The sequence below is a fragment of the Lissotriton vulgaris genome, chromosome 5, assembly GCF_964263255.1.
Source record: "Lissotriton vulgaris chromosome 5, aLisVul1.2, whole genome shotgun sequence".
Taxonomy (NCBI): domain Eukaryota; kingdom Metazoa; phylum Chordata; class Amphibia; order Caudata; family Salamandridae; genus Lissotriton; species Lissotriton vulgaris.
The window spans coordinates 1,959,567,811-1,959,594,212 of NC_141693.1; the positions used below are offsets into that span (position 1 = coordinate 1,959,567,811).

The 26,402-nt window shown below is 46.0% G+C and overlaps 1 protein-coding gene across 1 annotated transcript in view; it reads right to left on the reverse strand.

Moving 5' to 3' along the window:
• LOC147717872 (uncharacterized) overlaps positions 1-22,019 on the reverse strand; it is a 203,770-nt gene extending 181,751 nt beyond the window's left edge. Inside the window, exons 1-2 of the mRNA XM_086920579.1 lie at positions 21,909-22,019; positions 8,481-8,831 (exon numbers count right to left, since the gene is read on the reverse strand). Of these exons, the coding sequence (XP_086776705.1) occupies positions 8,481-8,831; positions 21,909-21,984 (427 nt within the window). The 5' untranslated portion in view covers positions 21,985-22,019. The remainder of the gene's footprint in view (positions 1-8,480; positions 8,832-21,908) is intronic.
• Between the last annotated feature and the right edge of the window lie 4,383 nt (positions 22,020-26,402).

Consider the following 26,402-nt stretch of genomic DNA (forward strand, 5'->3'; position numbering starts at 1 on the left):
ACTGCCCAGATACTGACTCTAAACTCCCCCTGTTAGAGAAAACTCCGCAACAGGAGTATAAAGCAAAACTGAGGTCTAGTAAGTCAGACAGCGTTTAATTGTTTAAGTCCCCCCCTGGGTGAAGCGGTTAGACAGGTTTCTGACATGTATAAGATAGACCCAAATAGTGAGAGAGATAGACAGGAGATCAAGAAAATGAAATACTGTAAAAATCTCAGAAGCCGATGCATTATCACATTACTTTCTATGTTTTTTCTGAGTCTTACGATCATATGTATTAGCTGGATGTTACATGTATTCTTTCCACCTCTTGGTTCACATGTACATTCTTCTTCTAATGACACTGTAGAGCACACATTTAGTGACCTGCCCCCACACGAGTTATCCTATCGACTTGCACTGCGCAACAACACTTTTATCCGTATGTTACACCATTCTCACCAGACCAGCAATGCCACCAATTGTTGGGTATGTGGCCGACTCCCCCCTTACCAGAAAATGAAGGGAGCTTTGCCCCTCTTTCCTTATCCGTTTTCACACAATGGTTCGTGTGGAGCATGGTTTGCTTTAATGTCCTCATTAGGTAGTAAGTCCACAGTTTCCCAGAGCAATTGGATATGGGGAGATCTGAATACAGTTATGAATAAAGCCTGTTTCCCAGACAAGGACGGTCTTCCCCAAAGGACAGGTACCGATCTAGAAAATGAAGTGTATGATTTAGGTAATTTTTCCCTTAACCTCATGATTCTGAATGTCCAGTCCGAGACTAATTTGAACTTACTCTCTATAACAGTTTTACCAGTGAAAGGTGAATTATGAGTCGGAAAGAATGGTTCAGTACACCTAGGACACAGTGACTGTAATACAGTAGTCGAATTCAGTGATAAAGGCAAGTCTACATTCAAAGCCTCCCGCCATTCCTATTTCATTTGTGGTCAGACAGCTTATGTACGTTTGCCCATAGATTGGGATGGAACATGTTATATTGCATTCCTACTGCCACCAGTTTTTCTAGCCCCATCCGACTATCATCGGAATACCCATCTAGTGCATGTCAGACATAAGAGAGATCTTCCCCCAGTTATCGACTACTCTGAATCAGCATGGGATCAGTACAAAGATTATATTAAAGGATATTTCTGGTTCATGGGTCCCGTGCAGAATAGCAAAGTAATACGCAGGTTAACCAGAACCCTTGAAGCAGTAGTGAATGAAACTACTTTTGCCCTAGGTAACTTAACAGAAGAGCAGTCTGCTATAAGACTTGTTGTCCTTCAAAACCGCCTTGTCCTTGACGTCATCTTGGCCGATAGGGGCGGGGCTTGTAGAGTGACCGGATCCAGTTGATGCATTTTCATTCCTAATAATGCACCGTCAGTACACAAAGCCATAACACGGCTTCATAATATAGCTCATCAGCTACACCAGAATCCAGGCACCTGGACTTGGTCGGGCTGGCTCTGGAGCGTGATATCAGCCTGGGGATGGAAAGTACTGTCATTCCTAGGAATAATACTACTCATAGTATTCAGTTGTTGTCTCTGTCTGCAATGTGGGCCAGCGATTTGCGGACTGTGCGCCACAGCTTGTATTCCCAGTCCAAGTTCTCGTTCTTGTGCCCGAATGAAAAGAGACGAGCAAATGATGTTATATGAACAAATAGATGGTCTCATGAAGATAGATATATCCTGAAGGGAACGTAGGGGACAAGGAGAGAATGAGGAAAATTGAATTTTGTATGGCCAAGTATGTGCCCTATCGTGTACCCCAACGTTCCATGTATGTGCATGACCTCCATGCATTTCCCTCCATGGCCGAAAATGAAGACGCATATGCATTTGCGTCCAACGTTAACATGTCATCTACCAGATCCACCATGAATGAATCGATAATTCAGTTTTTAAACCTACCATGCCAACGTCTTTATATGGTATACGTTTTAACAGCCGAGCCAGGCCCTGATTCCTGACTCCGAACCACTTCTGCCTCTGAAAGCTGTAGTTTAGGTATGCATCCCTGACCTCTGCCTTACTTCCTGCTCAAGCAAAGCGGTGCCCGGCTCAGCCTGGCCTGCCTGCCAAGACGGTATTTTGCCTACAGTTATCTGTTCAGCCTCCTCGAAAACACATTCCAGTCTAGTGAAATAGGTAAACATATTCCCGGCTACAGAGCAAAGGGCCTGGCCTTCCTGTCTCCATGCAAGTAATTTACTGCTCCTGTTGCCATAGTAGGCCCATGGCCCCGCGCATTGCACCAAGACACGTATGCACCCACTAGCATTCAGTGATGAATAGCCTCTGCCCGAGAGACATTTTACTCTAGATAATACATCCTCCAAACACAAGATACCAGATATGCTATAGGTCCAGGTTGTCCTGACATCCCAGACTTCAGTCTCCTCTACTAGTGCTAAAGTCAAGCCCCCAGCTCTCCCCAGTTACACGTCAATCTCACGTCATACTAGTTGCGCGCGCATCTGCGCATCTGCACATCTGAGTTAAAGTTCCTGCTGACCCTGCAGATTTTCTCTATGCATCCACCCACCTATGACACTTCCGTGACGTCCACATCACACACCTCCGTGTACGCCTATTACACGCCTTCTTTCACGCCCATATGTTCTTATCTTCTTCTTTTCACTTGTTACGCCTACTGTATTCAATGAAACTGTACTGTTTTACTATATATATTGTGTGCTGTTAATAAAATGTTGAATATCCCTTCCTGAACCTTAGTGGTGTTGGAACCTGATGTCCATTGGCTCGAGCCACTTAATTAAAGCCCGTATGACTCAGATACCACGGACTCTGCCTCTCATTTTTATTGAGATTGAGCTATCCTTTATTGTCATTTAATGTATAGAAAAATAGTCCCGGTAATTTTATTTACCACACCTGGCGCCGCTGGGTATTTGACAACCCAGTTCTTCACTTGCCTGGTGAATCTGGACGACTACGAGGAGAGCAATAAAGGTGTCATTTACTACTAAATACTGGATCTACAGTGTAATTACAATGTAACTCCCTTGTGGCTCAATGTTTAGCAATATGTCTGCAGTGTTGCCAGTGATAGTTTTATGGTGCAATCTATTCTGCACTGTGCCTACAGGGCCACTCCTGTGTACTGGCCGGAGTGCCACCTATTAAATTATGATGTAAGTCCTGTGTAGGTCAGTAATGGGCTGTGTACAGGGCTGTCTTCACAGCATTAGAGGACTCCGGGCAAAGCAGTGCACGGGGCCCTGCCTACACAACCACTCACAGGAATAACTTGCATTGGTAAATGCATTAGGTTTTGCCTTTGTGATTAATAATAAGCTGTTTTTTGCTGTAAGTTGTAGCTTGCTGAGTAGTTGTACAATGTAAGTTACAGAAAGCCTGTTAAAGTGTTATGACTTGTTTATATACAAAGGGGCAATATATTGTGCCGTTACTAGTGGGATAGTGCGTGTAAGTAATACAACATTTTGAAAAATGAACTGAAAGAGGAAAATAATAGAATTAATTGATGTAATTGAAATATTATGTGTTTATAGGAGTTCTGGCAACATTTGAACCCCGTGCCACTGTACCTGCTGCACTATTCAAAGAATACCTAAAGTGTCTGCAAGATAACTGCATTTGTGACTGACTGTTTAGTAGTATAATATAGCAATATTTGGTGTTTAGAGGAGTTATGACAACTTTTGTCCCCGGTGTCATTGCACATGCTGCACCATTCAAATCATGACCCTGCTGTCTGCAATGTAACTGTACTTGTGACTGCCTGTTTAATAGTAAAATATTGCAATATTTAGTGTTTAGAGGGTTTACTAGAGCTTTGGGCCCCAGTGTCACTGGATCTGCTGCAACATTGAAATCATTACCCTAGTGCCTGCAAGGTAACTCGACTAGTCACTGCTTATTTAGTAGTTAAATATTGCAATAGTTGGTGATTAGAGGACTTCTGACAAGGTTTGGCCCCAGTGCCACTGCACTTGCAGCACCATTGAAATCCTTGCCCAAGTGCCTGCTAGATAAGTGCCCTTGTGACTGCCTGTTTAGTAGTACAATTTAGTAATATTCTATGTTTAGTGGGGTCCTTAGAGCTTTTGGCCCTGATGCAACTGTGCCTTCTGCACCATTCAAATCAAGCCCCTCTTTACTGAAAGGTAACTGCAATTGTATCTAGCTGCATAGTAGTAAAATATAGCAATATTAAGGGGCTCACTAGTGTGGCAGTAGGAAATGGGACCGCCCACTAAAGGTGCGGCGGTCCCGCACATCCCATTAGGATGTGTCCGCCACACTGACGGGCGCATCCCGCATTTCTGACATTGCGCAATGCAAAATGCAGGTTGTGCTTTTCAATGCACAACGTGACAGGCACCGGGCGGTGCCTGCCACGTTGTACATTGAAATAGTACCCCTTATGTGCACCTCCCACCCCCCAGAGTCCCTGTGGGCCCGCAACAGGCCCGGAAAGGCATGTTCCCGCCCACATCTTAATATGGCTTGCGGTGTCCAACAGACACCGCCACCATATTGAACCCTTTTCTGCCCGGTCGACTTGTTGACCAGGCGGAAAAGCGGCGGACGGTCTTTCCATCCGCCGCGGACCTCCAGCCATAGTAATATGGTGGGGGTCTTTGCAGCAAGGATGGTGAGCGGATCGCCCCCGCAGGGCCGGCGGTGACTACCAGATGTACGACCTGCCAATTAACGAGTCGGAAATTGGATCACATTTGTGACTCGCAATTTGCGACTTGCTAATTGGGATGCGCAACAGTGTCAGAGACACTGTTTGCGATTCCCAATGAGGTCGCAAATTGCATGCCTCATGCATATTAATGAGGCTGTCGTAATTTGTAACCCCATTGGGAATGGCTGGCACTCCCAGGGATGGTGGCCTGCTGTGGTCAGCAGACCTCCATATCTGGGACTGCTTTTAAATCAAGTCGTTTTTTTTTTTTTCAATGCAGCCCGTTTTCCTTTTTTTAAATGCAGCCCGTTTTCCTTAAAGGAAAACGGGATGCATTTAAAAAAGAAAAATTTAACTTTTCAGTTTCATTTTTTAAGGGCAGGCAGTGGTCCATGGGACCACTGCCTGCCCTTATAAAATATTTGTGCATGCATTCACAAAGGGGAAAGGGTCCACTGGGGACCACTTTCTGTTTGCCAGTGCTTTACTACCCTTCTGAAAAGGGCGGTAAAAATGTGTTTTGCGACTGCAATTGCGGTTGTAAAATATTCCTACATAACTTAGGGAATCGCTATTAGGAAGAGATTCTCTTGGAATGTCCCTTCCTAATAGCGAGTCACTAATCCTATTTTGCAAGTCTCAAATTGATTTGCGGCTCGCAAAATAGGATTAGTACACGAGCCACAGGCTTTTTGCGGTCGCAAATGGGTCTAAACCCCATTTCCACGTGCAAAAAACCTTAATACATCTGGCCCTAGGTGTTTAGGGGAGTTCTGACAATGTTTGAGCCCTGTGCCACTTCACCAGGTGCACCATTCAAATAATGACCCTGTTGCCCTGCAAAATAACTGCACTTGTGACTGCCTGCTTAGTAATCAAATATAGCAATATTTGATGTTTAGTGGAGTTATGACACATTTTGGCCCCTTTACCACTGCACCTGCTGGACCATTTAAATCAAGCCCCTTTCAAACTACAAGGTAACTGCAATTGAGGCTGACTGTTTAGTAGTAAAATCTAACAATATTAGGTGTTTAGCGGAGTTCTGGCAACTTTTTGGCTTGGTGGCACTGCACCTGCTGCACCAGTCAAATCATGACCCCAGTGTCTGAAAGACAACTACACTTTTGGCTGCCTGCTTAGTTGTAAAATATATCAATGGTCTGCGTTTAGTGGAGTGCCTGGATCTTATGGTCCCTGTGCCACTGCCTATAATTTTAAGAAGGGATGGAAGAGCTCAATGTTTAATGAGGTCCTACACCTAATCTCCTCCCAAAGATAAACTTAATAATTATCAAGGTCGGAGTAGTTCCGCAAAGGCCAAGTGGTCACAAGGAGTTGAACCACGCGGCTGATACTAATGTCGCAGGGAAACCTGAATGTCAGATTGTGATGCCCTCACACACCTGTTAGGGTGTCATATTTCATCACTGGGCGCTGCAATGCCTGACGAGCCTGGGAGCTCTTTGGAGATCTTTTGATATGCTGATGCCGTTATGGTGGATGCATGTGAGAGGGCTTAACAAGAGTTTTATGAAAGTGAAAAAAAGTAAGTGGAATCTAATATAGGCTTTGGTATCCTCGAAAAAACTATTTATCGGAGGAGGGTACCAGGACTAAGTAAAAACAGTGGTGCTATTGTGTGGGCTCAGAGTGCCAGGATAGCTATTAACAACACAAGGTCAACATGTTTCGTGCCTGGTAAGCCCAAAAGTCGGGCAGCATTTCATCAGGACCAGAAAATAGTGAAATGGTGCCCCTATCAGGGGCTCGAGACCTCCTTTCTAATAAAGGATGGCCATTCAAAGCTCAAAAACCTGCACCTGGATGGCTGCAGGTCCACAGTTCGACCCCAAGATGAGCAGAGAAATATACCTTAGGCAAGACGGAGGGTCCCGGGCAACCTGTGGGACACTTGGTGTGTGCTCAGAACAATGCAGTGTGATCTGCCTGCCTCCGTTTGGCCTGTTTAGAGGAGTTCTGACAACTTTTTGGGCCGGTGCCACTGCACCTGCAGCACCAGCCAAATCATGACCCTAGTGCCTGAAAGACAACTACACTTTTGGGTGCCTGCTTAGTTGTAAAATATAGCAGTAATCTGAGTTTAGTGGGGTTACTGGAGCTTATGGTCCTGGTGCCACTGCACCTGCGGCACTATTGAAATCATGACCCTAGTGCTTGCTAGGTAATTGCACTTGTGACTGCCTGTTTAATAGTAAAATATAGCATTGCTCTTGTATATTAACTTTATTTTTAACATGCAATGTGTATTACAACATTTAGAATTTGATTATAATGCCATAGTATATTAAGTTGAAAAAATCAATCCGATAATGCCAACAAAGCACAAAGAACGGTACTGAGACATGAACAGGAAATGCCACAAACGTTCTAAGGCTAAAGAGGCTTTACACAACTAAGTAATACAAATCAAGCATTCCCCCAAACTGTCTGCATTTTCCATGGGAAGAGATCTTATCTTGACAGTGAATGGGGCTTAAATAGTGTGAACAGCTTTAGGAGAAGTATCGTAAGTACCTGCAGCCTGGGGAAGTTAATTAAAAAAAGTTCCACACAAAAGCGAATGAACACAGTCATTTGGCAATGGGATATGATAAGAGCCCCCTTATAAGATATATTAAATTCAAGAGATTTCACACGCACGCTGTGCAGGCATAACCTATAAATGTTTTAACGGAAAATGAGTGGTAAATTCTGATCTGCATGGGGTCCCTATGTGTGTGTGGGTTCCGGGCAACTGCCTAGCATGCACATGCGTTAAGATGGCACTGTGTGTATGCCGTGTAATTTCAGACTAGTTTCCTAGGCTTTCATGTTTGTGGTGCGCCTGTAGTGTGCAGCTAGATGAGTACCTCATAAAATGCCTGCTATATATACAACCTCACAGGTATTGTTGCTGTGCCACCGACATGCCTAACCACAACGAATATTTTACTGTGACGTAACAGGAGTCCCTCTGGTCCTAAAGCATGATCCTCAATTCTATCCACAGCTGACACCTTTCACCCGCGCATCTACCAACCGCTCACCATTGCTACCAGGAGCAATACCACGAGCCACCTATGTGCCATCTGTTCTCTTGTAGAATCATGGGAGAAACTGCAGACATTGGCTCATAAGAGCGGCCATTGCAAAACATCTGTTTGTTGCAAGCCAGACTGACAACTCATGAATACAAACCTCGGGCAGATGTGCGAAGATCAGACTGCAGAGCAGTCACTCACTGATTTCACCTCATTCTTGTTTTGCACTGTATCGCATGTAACAACCTAGCACATTGTAAAAAGGCCATTCGCAGAGTCACAGAAATCATGCCTCAAGCCTAATATTGAAGCAGGAATCTGGCTGTGAGGGCAGGGATGGAGGAAAGCGAGGGACACAGACCAAGATCCAATTTTAAAAAAAAGCTTCAGTATACAAAGGGAAGAGCATACAAATATCTTGTGGCCCAGTGTTTGCCCGCCCCCTCCCCCCACCCCCCACCCCAGTGCCTGCGGCTGACAGTCACAAAGTGGACCTGTGGCATGGACAGAATCAAGGGGTATCACTCACTTTCCGATGTCACTTCTACATTTCCACACGACAGATACTTATCCTCGTGAGTTACGCCGCTAGGTGCACAGCCATTTGCAGCTAGCAAGGGATTTTTTTAAATTGGGATTGTGGTTTTTGTGCTTGCAAAAACTGCATTTTTCTCCCTGCAGGCTTTCTGGGCGCTAAAACCTTACATCTGGCCCCAAGTTCACTGACCACACTGCACGATCTTTTGACCATCTTACCCTTCTCGACCAGAAGATGTGTGCCGTTCCCCAACGCCGTGCCACTTCTGAGAAACTCCACCTCGCACAGGTACAGCCCCGAGTCGTTGATGTGCACATGGTGGATCGTGATATCTGCCTTTCTGTTCTGCGTGAATGTCTGCCCGTCGGTGCTGGAGATCCTGCCTTGGTACTCCGCACTCTTGTTGGATACCTCTGTATCGGTGGTTGAATTCTTGTACCACTCAAAGTGGCCCACGCCTGAACTTTCATTGCCACTGAAGGAGTACGAACACTCTAGGGTGGCATTGGTTCCAGCCTCGGCCTTTACAACTGCAGGCTGGCTTACTGTGAGCCCTGAGGCTGAGATTCCTGCAACAAGAAGGGTATAGATTACTTGAGCACAGAGTACTTACAGGTCTCTAAGAATGGCGGCCGGACACTACTAGGTGAGAACAGATAAAGCAGGAGGACCCAACCAAACTGAAGGCATTATCACTCAGGAATAGTGTCAGGTCATTTTTGAAGACCACGAAAGGGTAGATAAAGAATGAAGAAGAAGTTTCAGGTAGCTTTATATTAACTTTTTACAGTTACTGTATGTACTGGCAGCAGAGAGACAACGTGAATGGGAAAGTCCAGGTCAGGTACACAGACTCACCACTACATCACATGGAGATAAAGTAACATCATGCACCCTTTGACATATGATGTCCTCACAGAGTTGAATAATATTGCCTTGGACCTTTGGTCCATCAACAGTTTCCTCTTTCCAGAAAAGACGGCAAGGAGTCTAAATTACAGCATGTAAAGCAGGATCTTGGAGGCCCTTTCCCTGTATTTAAAGGCCATCTGAGACAAGGCTGTGTCTTGGTTTCAAAGGGCAGTCAAAGTCAAGTCAAGTCAAGTCATAAGATTTGTATAGCGCACTACATACCCAGAGGGTTTCAAGGCGCTTAGGAAGGGGAGGAGGATTATTTGTCAAATATCCACGTTTTAAGCTGCTTTCTGAACGCTAGGTGATTCTGGGTGAGGCGAAGGTGAGCGGGGAGTGAGTTCCATGTTTTGGCAGCCAGGTATGAAAAGGATCTGCCTCCCATGGTGGTCTTGTTGATGCGAGGTACAGTGGCGAAGGCTTGGCTGGAAGAGCGAAGTTGGCGGGAGGGGGTGTAGAAGGACAGTCGGAGTTGAGGCAATCTGGTCCGATGTCGTAGAGTGATTTGTGTGCGTGGGTGAGCAGTCGGAAAGTGATCCTCTTATTGACGGGTAGCCAGTGGAGGTCTTTAAGGTGACCAGAGATGTGTTCGTTGCGTGGAATGTCTAATATAAGCCTGGCTGAGGCGTTTTGGATTCGTTGTAGTTTCTTCTGGAGTTTAGCGGTGGTACCTGCGTAAAGGGTGTTTCCGTAGTCCAGTCGGCTCGTGACTAGAGCGTGGGTGACTGTTTTCCTTGTTTCGGAGGGGATCCAGCGAAATGTTTTTCTGAGCATGCGAAGAATGTTAAAGCAGGAAGAGGATACGGCGCTGACTTGTCTGTTCATTGAGAGTGAAGAATCCAGGATGACGCCAAGGTTCCGTGCGTGGTCTGTCGGGATGGGTGCTTTTCCGAGGGCTTCCGGCCACCAGGAGTCGTCCCATGCGGAGGGGGATGTACCTAAGATGAGGACTTCTGTTTTGTCTGAGTTCAGTTTCAGACGGCTTTGTTTCATCCATTCGGCGACTTCTTTCATTCCTTCGTGTAAGTTAGTTTTGGCGGTGCTGGGGTCCTTGGTGAGAGAAAGGATCAGTTGAGTGTCATCCGCGTAAGAGATGATGTTGAGGTTGTGTTGGCGGGCGATGGCCGCGAGGGGGGTCATGTATACGTTGAAGAGGGTGGGACTGAGTGAGGATCCTTGAGGTACACCGCAGATGACTTCGGTGGCCTCTGACTTGAATGGTGGGAGGCGGACTCTCTGGGTTCTTCCGGTGAGGAACGAGGTGATCCAATCCAGTGCTTTTCCTTGGATTCCGATGTTTCTGAGGCGTTGTAGAAGGGTGCTGTGGCAGACTGTGTCGAAGGCTGCAGAGAGGTCGAGGAGGATGAGGGCGACTGTGTCTCCATTGTCCAGTAGAGTTCGAATGTCGTCTGTTGCTGCGATGAGGGCGGTCTCAGTGCTGTGTTTGGCTCGGAAGCCAGATTGTGAGGGGTCGAGTGATTTGTTGGCTTCGAGGAAGGCGGCGAGCTGGTTGTTGACGGCTTTCTCGATGACTTTGGCCGGGAATGGAAGAAGCGAGATGGGGCGGTAGTTTTTGAGTTCGGTGGGGTCTGCTGTTGGTTTTTTCAGAAGGGCGGTGAGTTCAGCGTGTTTCCAGTCTTCTGGGAAGGTAGCGGAGTTGAAGGAGCAGTTGATGACGTCTCGGAGGTGCGGAGCTATAACGGAGTCTGCTTTGTTGAAGATGTGGTGAGGGCATGGGTCTGTGGGGGATCCAGAGTGGATGGAATTCATCAGGCGGATGGTGTCCTCAGTGGAGATTGGGTTCCAGGCGTTAAGGGTGTTTATGGGGGGAAGATGGTCAGCAGATGGTAGGGTGGGTTGGCTTCCGGATTGGTTGTCAAAGCTGTTGTGGATGTCAGCAATCTTGTTGTGGAAAAAAGAGGCGAGGGAGTCGCAGAGGGTTTGAGAGGGGGTGATGTCGTTGGAGTTGGCCGAGGGGTTGGAAAATTCCTTGACGATGTTGAAAAGTTCCTTGCTGTTGTGGGCGTTGTTGTCAAGTCGGTCCTTGAATGCTGTTTTCTTGGCTTTTCGGACAGGAGACATCCTTGATACGGGGCTGGGACATGTCTCTTCCTACAGGTGACATCGTTGATCCTGTGGCTGGAATACCTCCCTACATGGAGACTCACAAACAGGGGCGTAGGAGACACTAAATTTCTGGGGGGGACAGGGACAACCTTGTGGTCTTTCCAGTGACCCTATAGAAATCGCCTGTTGCATGAGACCGTACGCCCATTTATATGATCAGATCGTTTTAAAGTGAAACATTGAGAAAGGCACGCATGTTGTCACAGTTTGTAAGCATTGTTTATTGTTATTTGTATTCACAAAGTAATTAGAAAAATGTGGAAAAATCATTTATACTTTTTATAGTGCTACTCATAGTTCACTCAGTTCTATGATCTGCAAGGTACACGTTCTTTGAAGCAGGCACATTAACCCTCCGCCCTACTTTACGATGAGTCAAAACTTCCACTAGACAAAATTTCGAACTCCTATTAGTAGGAACATTAATAACCAGCGTTATCTTGACATTTTTATTGTTGCCGGAAAACTGCCTAATGCACAAGGAAGTTCATTTACTTCTAAACCAAATATTATTTTTAAACACAGTGCCCCAACCAAAGTCAACGCCAGGTGCGGCTGTACCGGTTGCACCGCCTTAAAGCAAGTCCTGCTCCCAGCAATGGGGTAGGACAAGCATTTACAGAAGTGGGGTCAGAGCTAACCTCATAGCCATTATAGGAGGAAAAAGATCTATGTAAGTGGTGGAGTGTAATACACCACCAAACTGCAGCAAGCAAAATGATTTAACAGATTTCTTGTACATGATTTAAGGGAGAGTAGACTTCAACTACGGAGAGTTGTTAAAAAAATGGGATAACATTTCCAAAAACGCAGCAGACCCTAAGGGGGCATTCATGAAATATATTCCAGTACTTTCATGGTGTACCTTGGAAGCCTGGCTTTTGATAGTAGTAAATCTGATTTTTTTAAATGTCTTCAGTCAGAAATAACTTCCACTATACCAAGGTCCTAATTTTTCATGGGTGAGCCACTTAGGCCAATGACTACATTCAATATGACTGTACCAGAATGTTACCATGGATACTGCAGCCACAGTCATGGGTACCTTTAAACATTTCCTCCAGTATACAAGAGTCAGAATTTTGCCATTGACAACCCATTTATAAAATGAGTACTGGAAATCTTATGAAGAGAGTTACCTCAAATATCAGTTCCAACATTTTGCTGTGGATCCAGCCCATATGCTAAGAATTGTGTGCATCATATCAGGACCTTCAGGCAGGTGTGGTGGTGGGTGTTCTGTGTCCCTACTGCTGGGTATGAATGGTTATCAGCTTCATCAGTTAAACAGTTTGAGACCCCACAGCCACTGACGGTGCCTTCATGGAAGCATGTCAAGGCCTGCAGATGGCCATAGGTAACGAGTCCCATCCATATGCTGTTAGTGCCCATGTCCATAAGGCATGAATAACCTCCAGTGTGCCAGACCAGCACCACACTTGTCTGCATAACAAACATACACTCACACACACATTCTCACTATATCTCTTGCACACACACACACCCACACACCCACACACACACACACACACACACACTCACACTTCAATTAGTACATTTGCTTTTATTGTGTTAGAAAAGCTTGCCCTGCTGTTTCTGCTTTACCTGCCTTGCCTTTTAGTAAAACTTAATAAAAACAGATTCTCTATACGTTATTCAAAATAATAATATATTGCCTTGACAATGTTTGTTACAAGTATGATGTGAATGAAAAATGCACTTCTTATAATAGCTGTGCGGGGCTTATGTTTGGTTTCACGAATTGATCAAGTAGTTTCAGTATTGGAAATTAATTAATCCACATTCTAACATGTAGTATCACAGCATACAGCTGACCTTATGAAATGCTTGACTTCTTCTGCAACTATGGATTTCATCAAGTAACACTTTACATTTTGGGGTTTTTGAGACCCAACCTGCAATGTAAGAAAAGAACTGCATGTCTCAAGATGAAGCATTGTGGTGAATGGAAAGCTAGGAATGGCTGAAGCTGTCACATGTTCTTCAATCCAGCACCATACCCTAAAGCCTCCGCCCTAGTCTCCCTCCTTGTGCCATCCCACATTCTCAGTCTACTCCCCCCTCTTGCCCCAGCCCCATTGTTGCAGATGGAATTAAGTAGGCATCTAGTACTACTGAAAGAGACGGTATTCTGTGGGTGCCTTTGTACAAATGTGTTGATTCATGAGAGTTGTGTCTTTTTTATATGTACAGAGTAAGAGGTGTGCTCATGTAAGTGCTGGATGATGGTGAATAGTGTGAGTGAATACAGCATGAGTGGTGCGAATGTAGGGTGAAAAATGTGTCGATGTGAGTGTTAGGTGAGCTACATGAATGCAGAGTGAGAGGAGGGCCAATGTGAGTGTCTGGTGATATGAGTGCATGCAGTGAGAGGAGCAAGTGTAAGGCAGTGTGAACGGTGTAAATGTAGGATGAGTGATGTGCCTGTGTGTGGTGCAGGTTGAGCTGCAAGAGGGAAGGGTGATCAGTGAGAGTGACTGGTGAGTGCACGGTGAGAGGAGTTAGTGCAGAGTGAGTGGTGTGTTCCTATGAGTCTGGAACACTATTGTCTCTGTGTGCAGGCAGGATGAACTGGGTGTCTGTATGAATACAGACTGAGAGGTTTGTCTGCATGAGTGCAGGGTGAGAGGATGAAGTGTAGAGTAACTGGTGTGACTCCAGGGTGTGTGCTGTTCTTGTTTAAGTGATATGAGTACAAGTACAGGGCGAGTATTGCGCCCATGTTAATGATAATTTGCTTGATGGAATGAGACTACAAATTGAGCAGCAAGGTGAGCAAAGTGGCACATGAGTGCAGTGTCAGTGGTGTGCTTGTGTAAGTGCAGGGTGAAAAGCATGAGTGCATGGTGAATGGTGTGAGTGCAGTGTGATCACTGTGAGTTCAGGGTGAGCAGTGTGCTGATGTGACTGCAGGGTAAGTGGAGGGAGAACGGCATGAGTTAATGGCAAGGGGCATAAGTGCAGTGTGGTCGCTGTGAGTGTAGGGTGAGCAGTGTGTTTGTGTGAGCGCAGGTTAAGAGGAGGATGAATGGTGTGAGTGTAGGGTAACAGCGTGAGTTCAGTATGATGGCTGTGAGTGTAGGTTGAGCGGTGAAAGGGACTAGTGAGTGGAGTGTCATGTGCATGCAGTGCGATCAATGCGCTCGTGGGTGTAGCAAAGGAGGAGGGTGAATTGTGTGAGTGCATGACGAGCAGTGTGATCGCTGTGAGTGCAGGGCGAGGGTGAAAGTGAAGGGTGAGTGATGAGAATGAGGAGTGAGGTGTCTGAATGCAGGATGTATACCCAAACACCCGGAGTAACGTATCCTTGTATTGATGTGTGAGTTGTATATGCACAGTATAGAGCCTGGCCACAGACTGAAGCCTATTGGTTAAAAGTTGTGCTAGTAAAATGATCTTTGAAGTGGTAAATGAATTAAATTCCAGTTACAAAGATGCAGGAATCCTGGCACATTTGCAAGTGGTTTCTGTCCCGTACTTCTAGCAAGTCGGCAGACAAACGCAGCTCTCTGACCTGTTTTAGACAGTCCTCGTCTTTGGTGTATTCCTTACAGCCATAGCCTATGCTCTAGTGCCAGCAGGAAGGCAGGGTTATACTGTCCAGTCAGAGGAGACCGCAAACGAAGGCACAAAAGATGGAGAGGCTTCTCCATTCAATTTCCCTCATCTTTCTGTGGGGAACACCGTCAGGAAACAATGGAGCTAGAGGGGGCAAAGGGTTTCCTAACACTACAAAAGGACCTTAGTCTCCTTCATTCCAATCCTTAGAGTCTGGTCCACCACAAACAATACCAGTAATGCATTGGAGGAACCCCACAATTCATAATGGTGTCTGGGCTCTTTCTAACCACTACCTTATGCACTTCGCCAGAACAGGAAATCAAAATGGATTCCTGAGTGCCCATGGCCTCATATAGCGTTTAATCTACACACACATCCTACTTGAAGTGTGGCTCAATGATTAGAGCGGCAGACCCTGATGCAGAGGTCTAGCCCGGGACCAGGGTTCAATTCCCTGCCTCGGCGGGTCCTGGGCTCAAAATTCCACGGTCCTGATAATTCTCGCCTCGGTGCCTATTCCAATCATAGAGTCCCACTCTGCAACTCTGGGCAATAGCTTGCTTAATCTCCACAAAGGCCCCCACAACGCTAAGGATGCCTGGCCTCCACCTTGGGGGTGCCCAGGAGTGGACGCCTCACAGGGAATGCCAGGATGGGTTCCACAGCGGTATTCGTACAAGCGCCTTGAGACCCTTGTGGGTGAGTAGTGCGCTATACAAGTATCAATTTACATTTACATTTACTTGACACACATGAGCTACACACTCATAAGTCATCCATGTCTAAGGTCCCAGCATCCAAAGACATTTTTGAGGATTACCTTCACAGGGGGGAACGGACCCATCTAAAAGGGGAACCCCCCTGGAATTCCATCACCGATTTCCTCCTAAATCTCAGCACATCATCAGCAAAACACCATCAGATGCACATGATCCTCCATCTGGATGTTGTCATGCTGAGTGCCAAACTACTTTTATTGTTTAATGGCTTCAAGCATCCTCTAGCATACCTGTTGCACAATTGGCTGTCTGGAGGCTCTTCAGAACACAATTCCTGAATTTCAATTTGAGATCACAGTATGTATCGTCCTAGTAGATGCTCCTTGCTTACTGCTGAAACTCTACATTTACTAGGGATCTTGTAATCACTCAGCAGAGTGTGGGGTGCCTCTACATTAACTTCATGGACAATGTGTGTTGTAACGGTCATCACTACCAACAGCACAACACAAAAAAGCTCTTCACTTTAGAGACACCAAAATGATGGGTCTTATTTTACTAATTGTTAGAAGGCTTAAAATACAGTTTCGATCACATTTGACTACAAACATAATGTGAACAGTGCTTGAAGTACCAGTGCTAAGTGCTAAGTGGGGAGTGCTGCCTTCTTGCCCCATGGAAATTACTAAACTTGTATATCTTATGAAAGCAGCTTCAGGTGTGACCTCCAATCCCTATGCCAGGGGTTCTCTTAACCTGGAAGTGGGAGCCAGTAGGAGGAATCAAAAGGTTTATTTACAGCATCTTTCGCACTGGCCAGCCACAATCAAGTACTCCTTTTGCCCGTTTCCTCTGCCCTATCTCAGGACCATACCCTGCTCACCTATGTTCTGTTCAGTTTGCCATCCTTTCCTCTGTTCGCTGTGCCAGGTTGGGGGTGGGACCTTCTCTCCACTCTGTGCCACAGTCGAGCCTGCATACAACTTTATATATACACTGCCTTCACTGAATCAGCAAAATCATTCACTCTGTTACGCTGAGTTCCATAGAAATAGTCTCTTGGTCTCCGACCTGTTACAGGCACTCTAGTCAGTTCCAGACGCTGTAGCCCCTGCAGCAGAAAACTGCAAAGCAGAACAGGAGTTCTAGCATCAATTGCAATATGGTCACCTGACTTAATTACCCCTAGGGGTATTTTTGTATTTAGTACGAAGGAATGTACTATTTTACGGGAAGTACAAATGCCATGTTTTTAATATGATCTTGTTCAAGTTTTAACAGTAATTTTATGTATAGGGTATACTTTTAAGGTTGTAATTAACCAAATAAAGTTTTCTTACTGACTGACTGGTCACCTCTGTAGTAAACTACAAAAAAATGGTTTCAGGTTCACATCTGCCCCGCTGCAGCCCAGGAAAATCTTTGATCTACAATGTTTTCCCCCTTTGAATTTACAAAACGCAAGCCTTGCTGGCAACAGATATCAGCTTTATAACACGTGCTGCACATAACTGAAAGTAATCAAACTTGTAACAATGAAGAATGTATTACAAGTTTATACCTGCACCACAAAATATTTTCTGGTTTTGTAGAACTGTTACAGTGCTCACACATACAATTACACCAACATGCTGAAGTTATAAAATACTAACTTTAGCAGAGTTCAACAAAAAAAGAAATGATTCTGATTCTAGCTCATATAATTGCAGAAGGTGTCAAGTTTCTCAAGCTCCCCCATCACAAAGTTTGACTCTGATGAGTTATCCTACAGCATTTCAAATGATTTGGGTATTGCCAGAGGTTCATTATTCTGGGCATGGACTCCAAGCTGTAAATCCCAGAGAGAATGCCCTTACCGTGGCTAAACTGGATTGTCTATAAGGCACTGATCCCCAACATAAAATGTGGCAGCAGTTTTCATGTGGAAGAGCAGGCACTTCAACAGTTGAACACCACTGATTTTAATGCTACGCAATGATGCAAGTGCAACAAAAGCTCGTACATTTGTAAAACAGTTACATTGTGCATTCAACGCTTAGAAATGAATGTCCCCAAAGGAAAATAGTTATTCAGGTTTAAAAGATTCCAATAAAGCAGCATGTCATAGCTCTGGGAAACCAACATTAAAGACTAAATGACAACAAAAAAGAAAATTAAGTAACAATATATTATTAAAGTTCTCTTGCAGACTCTTATAGAAGAATAACAACAAATGTCCGTTTTTTTTGGGAAGGGTGGCATTCCTACTTGTGAGATGCCTTTTCACTGAATGCTTTCTCCCACTGTGGCAGTGAAAACTAAATACAAAGTACAGAAATAGGCTGAGTGGAGACACGGGTTACGAACCAGTTAACAAAACAACAAAGCCTCCTTAACCAGTTCCAAGCGGGATGTAAATGGTCTTTAAAAGAACTGTGAAAAAATCGGGCGCTCTGGAGATAAGACTCCAGACACTGCCCTGCCGAGCAAGTCAACCAGCCCGGGCTGAGACACACGATGACGATGGGTGGGGTGGCTAAATCCCTTTTAGCACCATCAGGCGTGCAGCCTGATCACAGGTAACTGGGTAGGGTGACCAGACGTCCCGGTTTTCCCCGGACGGTCCCCGTTTTTGGAGAAATGTCCCGGTGTCCCGACACTTTTCTCCAAGTCAGTGAAATGTCCGGGTTTTTAAACCGTGTCCGGGGTAAACATAGAAATGTCCCGGTTTTTTATTGGTGTTTCGGTTGAGCAGACGCTCGCATGCTCTCTTTTCTTAACGTGATGTCACGTAGGTGAGCTGAGCGTTGTAGCAGGAAGGGAAATCCTTTGAAGAGAGAGCCTTTCTCCCAGGATTTCCCTTCTCTTTGTACAACGCAGCGCCACCTACGTGTTAGGATCAACCTTGGTGATGGAAAGTGAAGGTATAAATGACTTGAACCAGGGTTAAATGCTTGCCCTAATGTTGTTTAATATCTTCATCTGAAATGTCCCGGCCGAATTAGACTTTGCAAACACTAATTTTCCGAAAATCGGACGGTAGTCCTTAGCGAGCAGGACTAAGCAGCCATGGCAGCCAAGGTTTTATATTGATATGTGTAACATTTTCATATTTTCAATGTAATTATGAGTGACACTTTTTAGCGAGCAAAATCAAGCAATGAAGAGAGGGAAATATATTACAATAAATTACATTTGAGAAACAAAAAAAGTTTCAGCTGAAGCAAAGCACCTGGAGGCGCAGGGAAGTCTCAAGTATAGCAAACTGCTAGTGCGCTGTAGTTTTTATAATTTTAAAAACGAGTCTCTCGCAACACTTAGACATTTGTTTCAAAGTTCTTTAAGGAATGGCCTGTTTAACTTGAGGCCGCTCAGCACAAATGAGTTAATATACAAAATAAACGTCCTGCTCTATTTCCCACCCACACGCTCCAATAATTAGTGTGTTTTTAATGCACTTCATCTTCAGTTTAGCTAGCAGTCATGTACCACAGGTATACATCTGGGTATCAGCCGCCTTCACATACACAGGCACCACCTTCGCGAGACACCTACAAGCATCTTGTAAGCTCTTAATTTAATTACCTATCATCCAACTAAAGCCCAGTTGGGCTGTTGGCGCACCACAGTGAAGTCAAGTGAAAACTGACCGGGGCAGACTGGAGCACGCCTCTCCTAGCATTTTGGGCAAGCCAGCCTCGGGCCCTGTGATGCTTATGCACACACTTACTTGGTCAGATCCCGCGCGGCCGACAGCCTTACGCTACTAATAAGAAATTATGTGGGAGATGATTGATCATGTGTAGTGGCATTAGTAAGCAGTGTCAAGTGAGTATCTAGGCCAGCACAGAGAAATCAGGTTACATCAGCCGGCCTGTGAAAGGTGCTGTGCCATGCATGTTGTGTGTACGTTTCACTGATGGCCGCTATGTGCAAGTCTGTGCGTGGGTGTGACTCGTGTGTGTGTGTGTGGCCAAGAGGCAATACAATGGAATCACTCATTCTGTACATTCTTAAGATCTACAGGCAGCCCTTCCGTTTGCCTCGCCACACCTCTCCTGCCCAAATTCAACTTGAGTTTGGCCTTGTAAGCAAGCAGAATGGGGAGGTCCACACGAGCGGGCTCACTGCTTAGTGCTAGAGTGCAGTGACAATATGCACTTCAAGCTGATTTGTACTTGGTCTGAACAGCGTCAGTACTTTGGGCATGATTCACAATGGTAACCTTAGGCCAAAAGTTTATGAATTTTGGTAGTCACAAAGGGACTTGCAAGTAGTAATAAAAGACCTCTGATTTGTCGTCTGTAATGCTTCATCTCCGTCGGTGGAGGGAGCTGTCATTGTAGTCCTTTTTCTATGTCTATGACAGTTTTGAACTTGTCCTACTTTTATGTCGATGGTTACTGCAAACAGTAGTCCTACTTCTATGTCTATGACCTGTCCCCGTTTTTTGTTTTGAGAATCTGGTCACCCTATAACTGGGGGCACGTCATAGGTCAATTACAGCCTGGGCAGGGCCATTGTACAAAGCGCTTTCGCGCGCAAATGGCCCTGTGAATACAGAAAGGAGAGGGGGAAATGATTTATCCCCTCGTCCCCCCAGTCTTGTCCCCCGTGTTCCCCCCACTCTAAAATCTGGGGGGATATATCCTCCTCGTCCCCCACAGTTCCTACGCCCATGCTCACAAAGGCAAGCTGGACGATCTGGAGATTGAGTTGGAGGGTGGTAGTTGTTAAAACTCATGCAGCAATGCACTCATTTTGGAAGCTTTTCAAATTCACAAACGTAACAAAAAAAGGAAGCAAATTAAGTGGGAGGAATTTGAACTGTGGGAATATGTTTGTGGTGTTTTTTTATTCTTTTTAACAAAACATGTTTTATTAAATTGTGTAATAAACCTTGGGGCAAGAGACAACGCATGGCATGACAAAATGAATGACAGCCATCTAAATACAATTCCTTTACGCGGTGCCCGACACTGGACTTTCAGTTTAGTGCTAGAAGGAAAGTTCATTTTTTTTACATTATAACATAGCTAACATCCAGACTGAACATTGCTGTTGTGCAGATTACCTACAAATAACCAATCTTTCACAGTCCTCAACCCTGACGACCAGAACGTGCATATAAACACATTGCCATCCATGCACGCCCTCAAATCTTGTCACCAGTCCATACTGCATTTCCACTCATGCCTCATTTCTGTCAAATGCATCTTTTTAACTTCGCCACAATAAGGCCTAGTTTTAGAAATGCCTCCTGATATCCCGTGACTTACAGTGTTGATGAATATACAGACACACCCACGGTGAAAGGCACAGAGGCCCCACTCACAACAAGTACCCATTTAAACAAAGCCTGGACGCAGACTGACGAAATCGCGAATTCTTAAAGGTTGCACAGAGTACCCCGGGAAAGGGTGGCAGTGAAGGATCGTGAATTCTTAGTAAAGAAATTCACAATTACAAATGCGAAAAATGTGTCTGGGTGGGATTGAACAGTCCATTTTTTTTCCAACGATGAAAAATCTGTTTTCCTGCACCTCGCAGCATCCAGATGGAACAAGTTACCTATGGCGCTGCGATTAGAACCTTCAGAAACAATCTTTAGAGCCAAGCTGAAGACTGCTTTATTCACACAGTAGTTTTTCTGTATTTGTAAGTTCTGGCAGGTATTAGCTCCTTAGCGCGGGGACACGCCGCTGTGCGTCACCAAGCGCTCTATAAAACCCCCTAAATAGAAATAGAAATAGAAACCTCCAAAGCCTAGTTTAGGGTGTTTTCTTTCCATTTGTAAACTGGAATCTGAGCTACTCCGACCTTTGTAAGAAAGGTTCAAGCAAACAACTGTGAATACAGACACCCAAGTAGGTCTGTCGGGAATCCCGGATTTTAAGGGCAGATTCAGGGTCGGCCTTCAGCAGGAACCATCCTGAACGCTACTGGTTTTTGCGTTTATTACATAGCGTTAATGTTGCCCCACAACCCCCTCTTGCTCCTCCTAATTTTTCAGTACATAGTCAAGTAAGGAGAAGAAATGTGATGGGGTGAGGGGTGCACATTTTGTTTCGCCAGGGCGCCCTGGATCTCCCAATCCCCGCTCCCGGTAGAAGACTTAAATACATGAAAAAGTATGCATGCATGATTAATTTGTTTTTAGCAGTGTTACACCACATACTGTGAATGGCAAAAGTCGCTTTACGTCTGTAATAAAGGGTATTTGCGGGTGTAAGTTGATCGTACGGGTGCAAAGAGCTTTGTCAGTCAAGCCAAGAGTGTGCCAGATGGACAGAGTGAGATAAAATGTGTGCAGCGAATCGATCCTACCGAGCTCTGCAACGCACAGCGCGAACTTCAGGGCCGCCGTTGTGAGCCGCATGCTCCCCCCGGCTGCAGGCGGCATCCTTTGTCCTTCGCCTCGGCTTTGCTACTCTGCTTGATGCTCACTACGAGTTTTAGGTTCTTTTAATTAAAAAAAAAATCTGTCTGCAAACTTTGCAAGGGAGACACCCTTGGCCCATCAGGGTATGCATGTAAGCATATATATGGTATTTCTGTTGCGCAAACAGTCAAAAGGCTGAGGAGCGGTTGAGGGCTGAGGTCAGGGTGTGAAGGAAGCGGAAGCTAGAGAGACTGAAGCTAGTCGCTCATCTTCAACAGCACGGACAAGGAAGGCAACAATTACAAGTGGATCAAGCCGACCCAGGCTTTCACGGAGCTGAGTACACTCTGGCGGTCCACAGTCCCTTGAGAGCCAAGAAGAAACTGGAACTAAAGACTCAACCCAGCTCCAGGTCTGAGAAAGGAAAAAACTGGTGATTCAGACTGCCCATGCATCTCCCCACTTCTGAAATGCCCCGTCCTACCCCATCACACTTGGTAACCAGGCTGTGAGAGTGAGCAATAATCACATGGTCACGGCTTGTCTCCTAGCTTATGTATGAATGTATATATGTGACTTTTATAGCATGAACCTATCACATGGTCACGCCTGTCTCCTGGTGTATGTATGAATGTATATATGCGAATTTTATAGTGAACCTATTACATGGTCACGCCTGTCTCCTGGTGTATGTATGAATGTATATATGCGAATTTTATAGTGAACCTATTACATGGTCACGCCTGTCTCCTGGTGTATGTATGAATGTATGTATGCGACTTTTATAGCGTGAACCTATCACACGGTCAAGCCTTGCCTCCTGGTGAATTTATCTATGCGACTTTTATAGCGTGAACCTATCACACTGTCACACTTTGTCTCCTGGTGAATGTATGTATACAACTTTTATAGCGTGAACCTATCACACAGTCATGCCTTGAACCTATAACACTCAATCAATCAATCAATCACGTCATTTGTTTAGCGCACTACTCACCCGGGAGGGTCTCAAGGCGCTGGGGGATGGGAAAGTTACTGCTCGAACAGCCAGGTCTTGAGCTGCTTCCTGAAGGCGAGATGGTCTTGGGTTCGCCGAAGGTGGGTGGGGAGGGAGTTCCACGTCTTGGCTGCCAGGTAGTAGAAGGATCTTCCTCCGGCGGTGGCTCTGCGGATGCGTAGTACGGTGGCGAGTGCGTGGCCGGTCGATCGTAGCTGGCGGGTGGGCGTGTAGAAGGTCATGCGGTCGTTGAGGTACTTGGGGCCCAGGTCGTGGAGAGCCTTGTGTGCGTTGGTGAGGAGTCTGAACGTGATTCTCTTGCTGACGGGGAGCCAGTGCAGGTCTCTCAGGTGTCCGGTGATGTGGCTGTGTCGAGGGATGTCGAGGATAAGTCGGCGGAGGCGTTCTGGATGCGTCGGAGTCTTTTTTGAAGTTTTGCTGTGGTTCCGGCGTAGAGGGTGTTCCCGTGGATGTATGACGTTAGCACGCATACTATTACCACGCATACCTTTACAACGCGGTATTTACAACGAATACCGTTACAACGCATAGCGCTTTGAGGTGCTGGATAGTGGTAAGTATAATTTTATATTCCAACTCCAGTCCCCTTGGAGACTAGGGAAGGTGTTGGATATAAAATTAAACTTATTCCCCATCCTAGAGCGGCCCCCAGCGCAATGTGTTGTAATGGTATGCGTGGTAATGCCTGCGTTTTAATGGTAGTGTGTGGTAAAAAATGCGTGCTAAACGTTGTATACCATTCCCGTAGTCCAGTCGGCTGGTGACAAGTGTCTGGGTGACGGTCTTCCTAGTTTCCGTGGGGATCCATCTGAAGATCTTGCGGAGCATGCGCAGGGTGTTGAAGCACGAGGATGAGACGGCGTTGACTTGTATGGTCATTGACAGGGAGGAGTCTAGGATGAAGCCTAGGTTGCGAGCGTGGTCTGTCGGTTTGGGGGCGATGCCCAGGGCCGGGGGCCACCAGGATTCGTCCTAGGCGGAGGGTGATGATCCCAGGATGAGGACTTCCGTCTTGTCCGAGTTCAGTTTTAAGCGGCTGTTCCTCATCCAGTCGGCGACGTTTTTCATCCCTTCGTGTAGGTTGGCTCTGGCGGTGGTGGGGTCGCTGGTGAGGGAGAGGATGAGCTGGGTGTCATCGGCGTAGGAGATGATGTTGAGGTTGTGCTGGCGTGCGATGGCTGCGAGGGGGCTCATGTAGATGTTGAAGAGGGTTGGACTGAGTGAAGATCCTTGTGGTACGCCGCAGATGACTTCGGTGGCCTCGGATCTGAACGGAGGGAGGCGGACTCTCTGGGTTCTTCCGGTGAGGAACGAGATGATCCATTCCAGCACTTTTTCTCGAATTCCGATGTTGCTGAGGCGCTTCACTAGAGTTCGGTGGCAGACGGTGTCGAATGCCGCAGAGAGGTCCAGGAGGATGAGGGCCACTGTTTCCCCGTTGTCGATCAGGGTTCTGATGTCGTCGGTGGCTGCGATCAGGGCGGTCTCGGTGCTGTGGTTGGCCCGAAACCCGGACTGCGAGGGGTCGAGGGATCCGTTCGTCTCGAGGAAGGCGGCCAGCTATTTGTTGACGGTCTTCTCGATGACTTTGGCCGGAAAAGGAAGGAGCGAGATGGGACGGTAGTTCTTGAGGTCGGCGGGGTCTGCCGTTGGTTTCTTCAGGAGGGCGGTCAGCTCGGCGTGCTTCCAGCTCTCCGGGAAGGTGCCGGTGTGGAAGGAGGAGTTGCTGGTGTCTCGGAGATGGGGTGCGATGGTGGCGTCGGCTTTGTTGAAGACGTGGTGTGGGCATGGGTCGGTTGGTGATCCGGAGTGGATGGAGTTCATCATTCAGGTGGTGTCTTCGGTGCTGATCGGGGTCCAGTTGCAGAGGGTGGTGGTGGTGGGCGTTGGTTCGATGGTAGGGTGCGTGGTCTGTGTGTCGAAGCTGTTGTGTATGTCGGCTATCCAACGCTTTCCCTACTGTTGCACTCTCTGGAGTGGGAATAGTAATTTTTACCCCTACGCTATCCAGCGCTTTCCCTACTGTTGCACTCTCTGGGGTTGGAATAGTATTTTTTGCCCCTACGCTATCCAACGCTTTCCCTACTGTTGCACTCTCTGGAGTGGGAATAGTAATTTGTACCCCTACGCTATCCAACGCTTTCCCTACTGTTGCACTCTATGGAGTGGGAATAGTAATTTTTACCCCTACGCTATCCAGCGATTTCCCTACTGTTGCACTCTCTGGAGTTGGAATAGTATTCTTTACTGGCAATGCTTTTGACAGTAAAACTGCCTGAGGAAGAACATAAGTTACTTACCTGTAAACTGTGGTTCTCCACTATTGGTGTCTCCCATAGATTCACATGCTTGAATATTCCCCGTCGTCGAAGTGGGAGTCCCACGGTACATAAAATAGCAGTAATATATGCATATATAATAAAAATTATCATAATTATATAAATATATAAACATACATATATAATACAGTAAATATCCAGAAAACTCAAAAGTACCATAGAACAGAATAGGCCCATAGAAAGCCTAAGGGAGAAACTCAACTTGGTAACATATCATTATGTTTTGGTCCAAATTCCAGCCAATAAGGCTGTAGCTCCCTCTAGAACCTTCTCCTCAGAAGCCCAAGACCTCAGATTTTCGTAGCACAGAGTAACCAAAAGTGCCTGAGGAGAAGAGAGCCTCTGAGGGGAGGACGGGAGGGTCGCATGTGAATCTATGAAAGACACCAATACTTGAGAACCACAGCTTACAGGTAAGTAACTTATGTTCTTCTCCAGTATTAGGGGTGTCTTTCATAGATTCACATGCTTGAATAAGAGTAGAAAGCAGTAATCATCATATAAGTCATAAAGGTAACAGTAAATTCAAGCATATAATAAACATATCATATTAAAGTGAAAAAACCTTTATGACTGGAGGCGGGTAGCAACAGAGGCTCACCTTTAATGGAAAAGATTCTGCAGCACCGCTTGTCCTACTGCTGTGTCTGCGGCGCCTGTTGACTGCAGACAGTAGTGCTTCGTAAAAGTATGGCTGCTCGACCTCGTAGCAGCTCTGCAGATTTGGCCACGCTCCATCTCCACCTTCAGAGCGACAAACCTACGCATATTACCGGACGTTTACTTGATCCCATCATATGTAATATCGACGATCTTAAAACTCAAGCCCCGATTTCCGTGCCATGGTCGGACCACATGCTTATCTCTTTTTGGTGGGAGATCCTTAACATCTCTCGTTCCAATAAACCCTCCGGCAAACCGACGCGTCCCTGGGCTAAACTGGACACCGACAAATGGAAGCAAGTGTTGGAACTCCACAAACCAACCAATGATACTGACTCTGTCATAGCAGAAAAGGAATTTTCCTCCTGGATTGAAAACTCGCTTAACACAATCCTCCCTAAGAAACAGCACCCGACCTC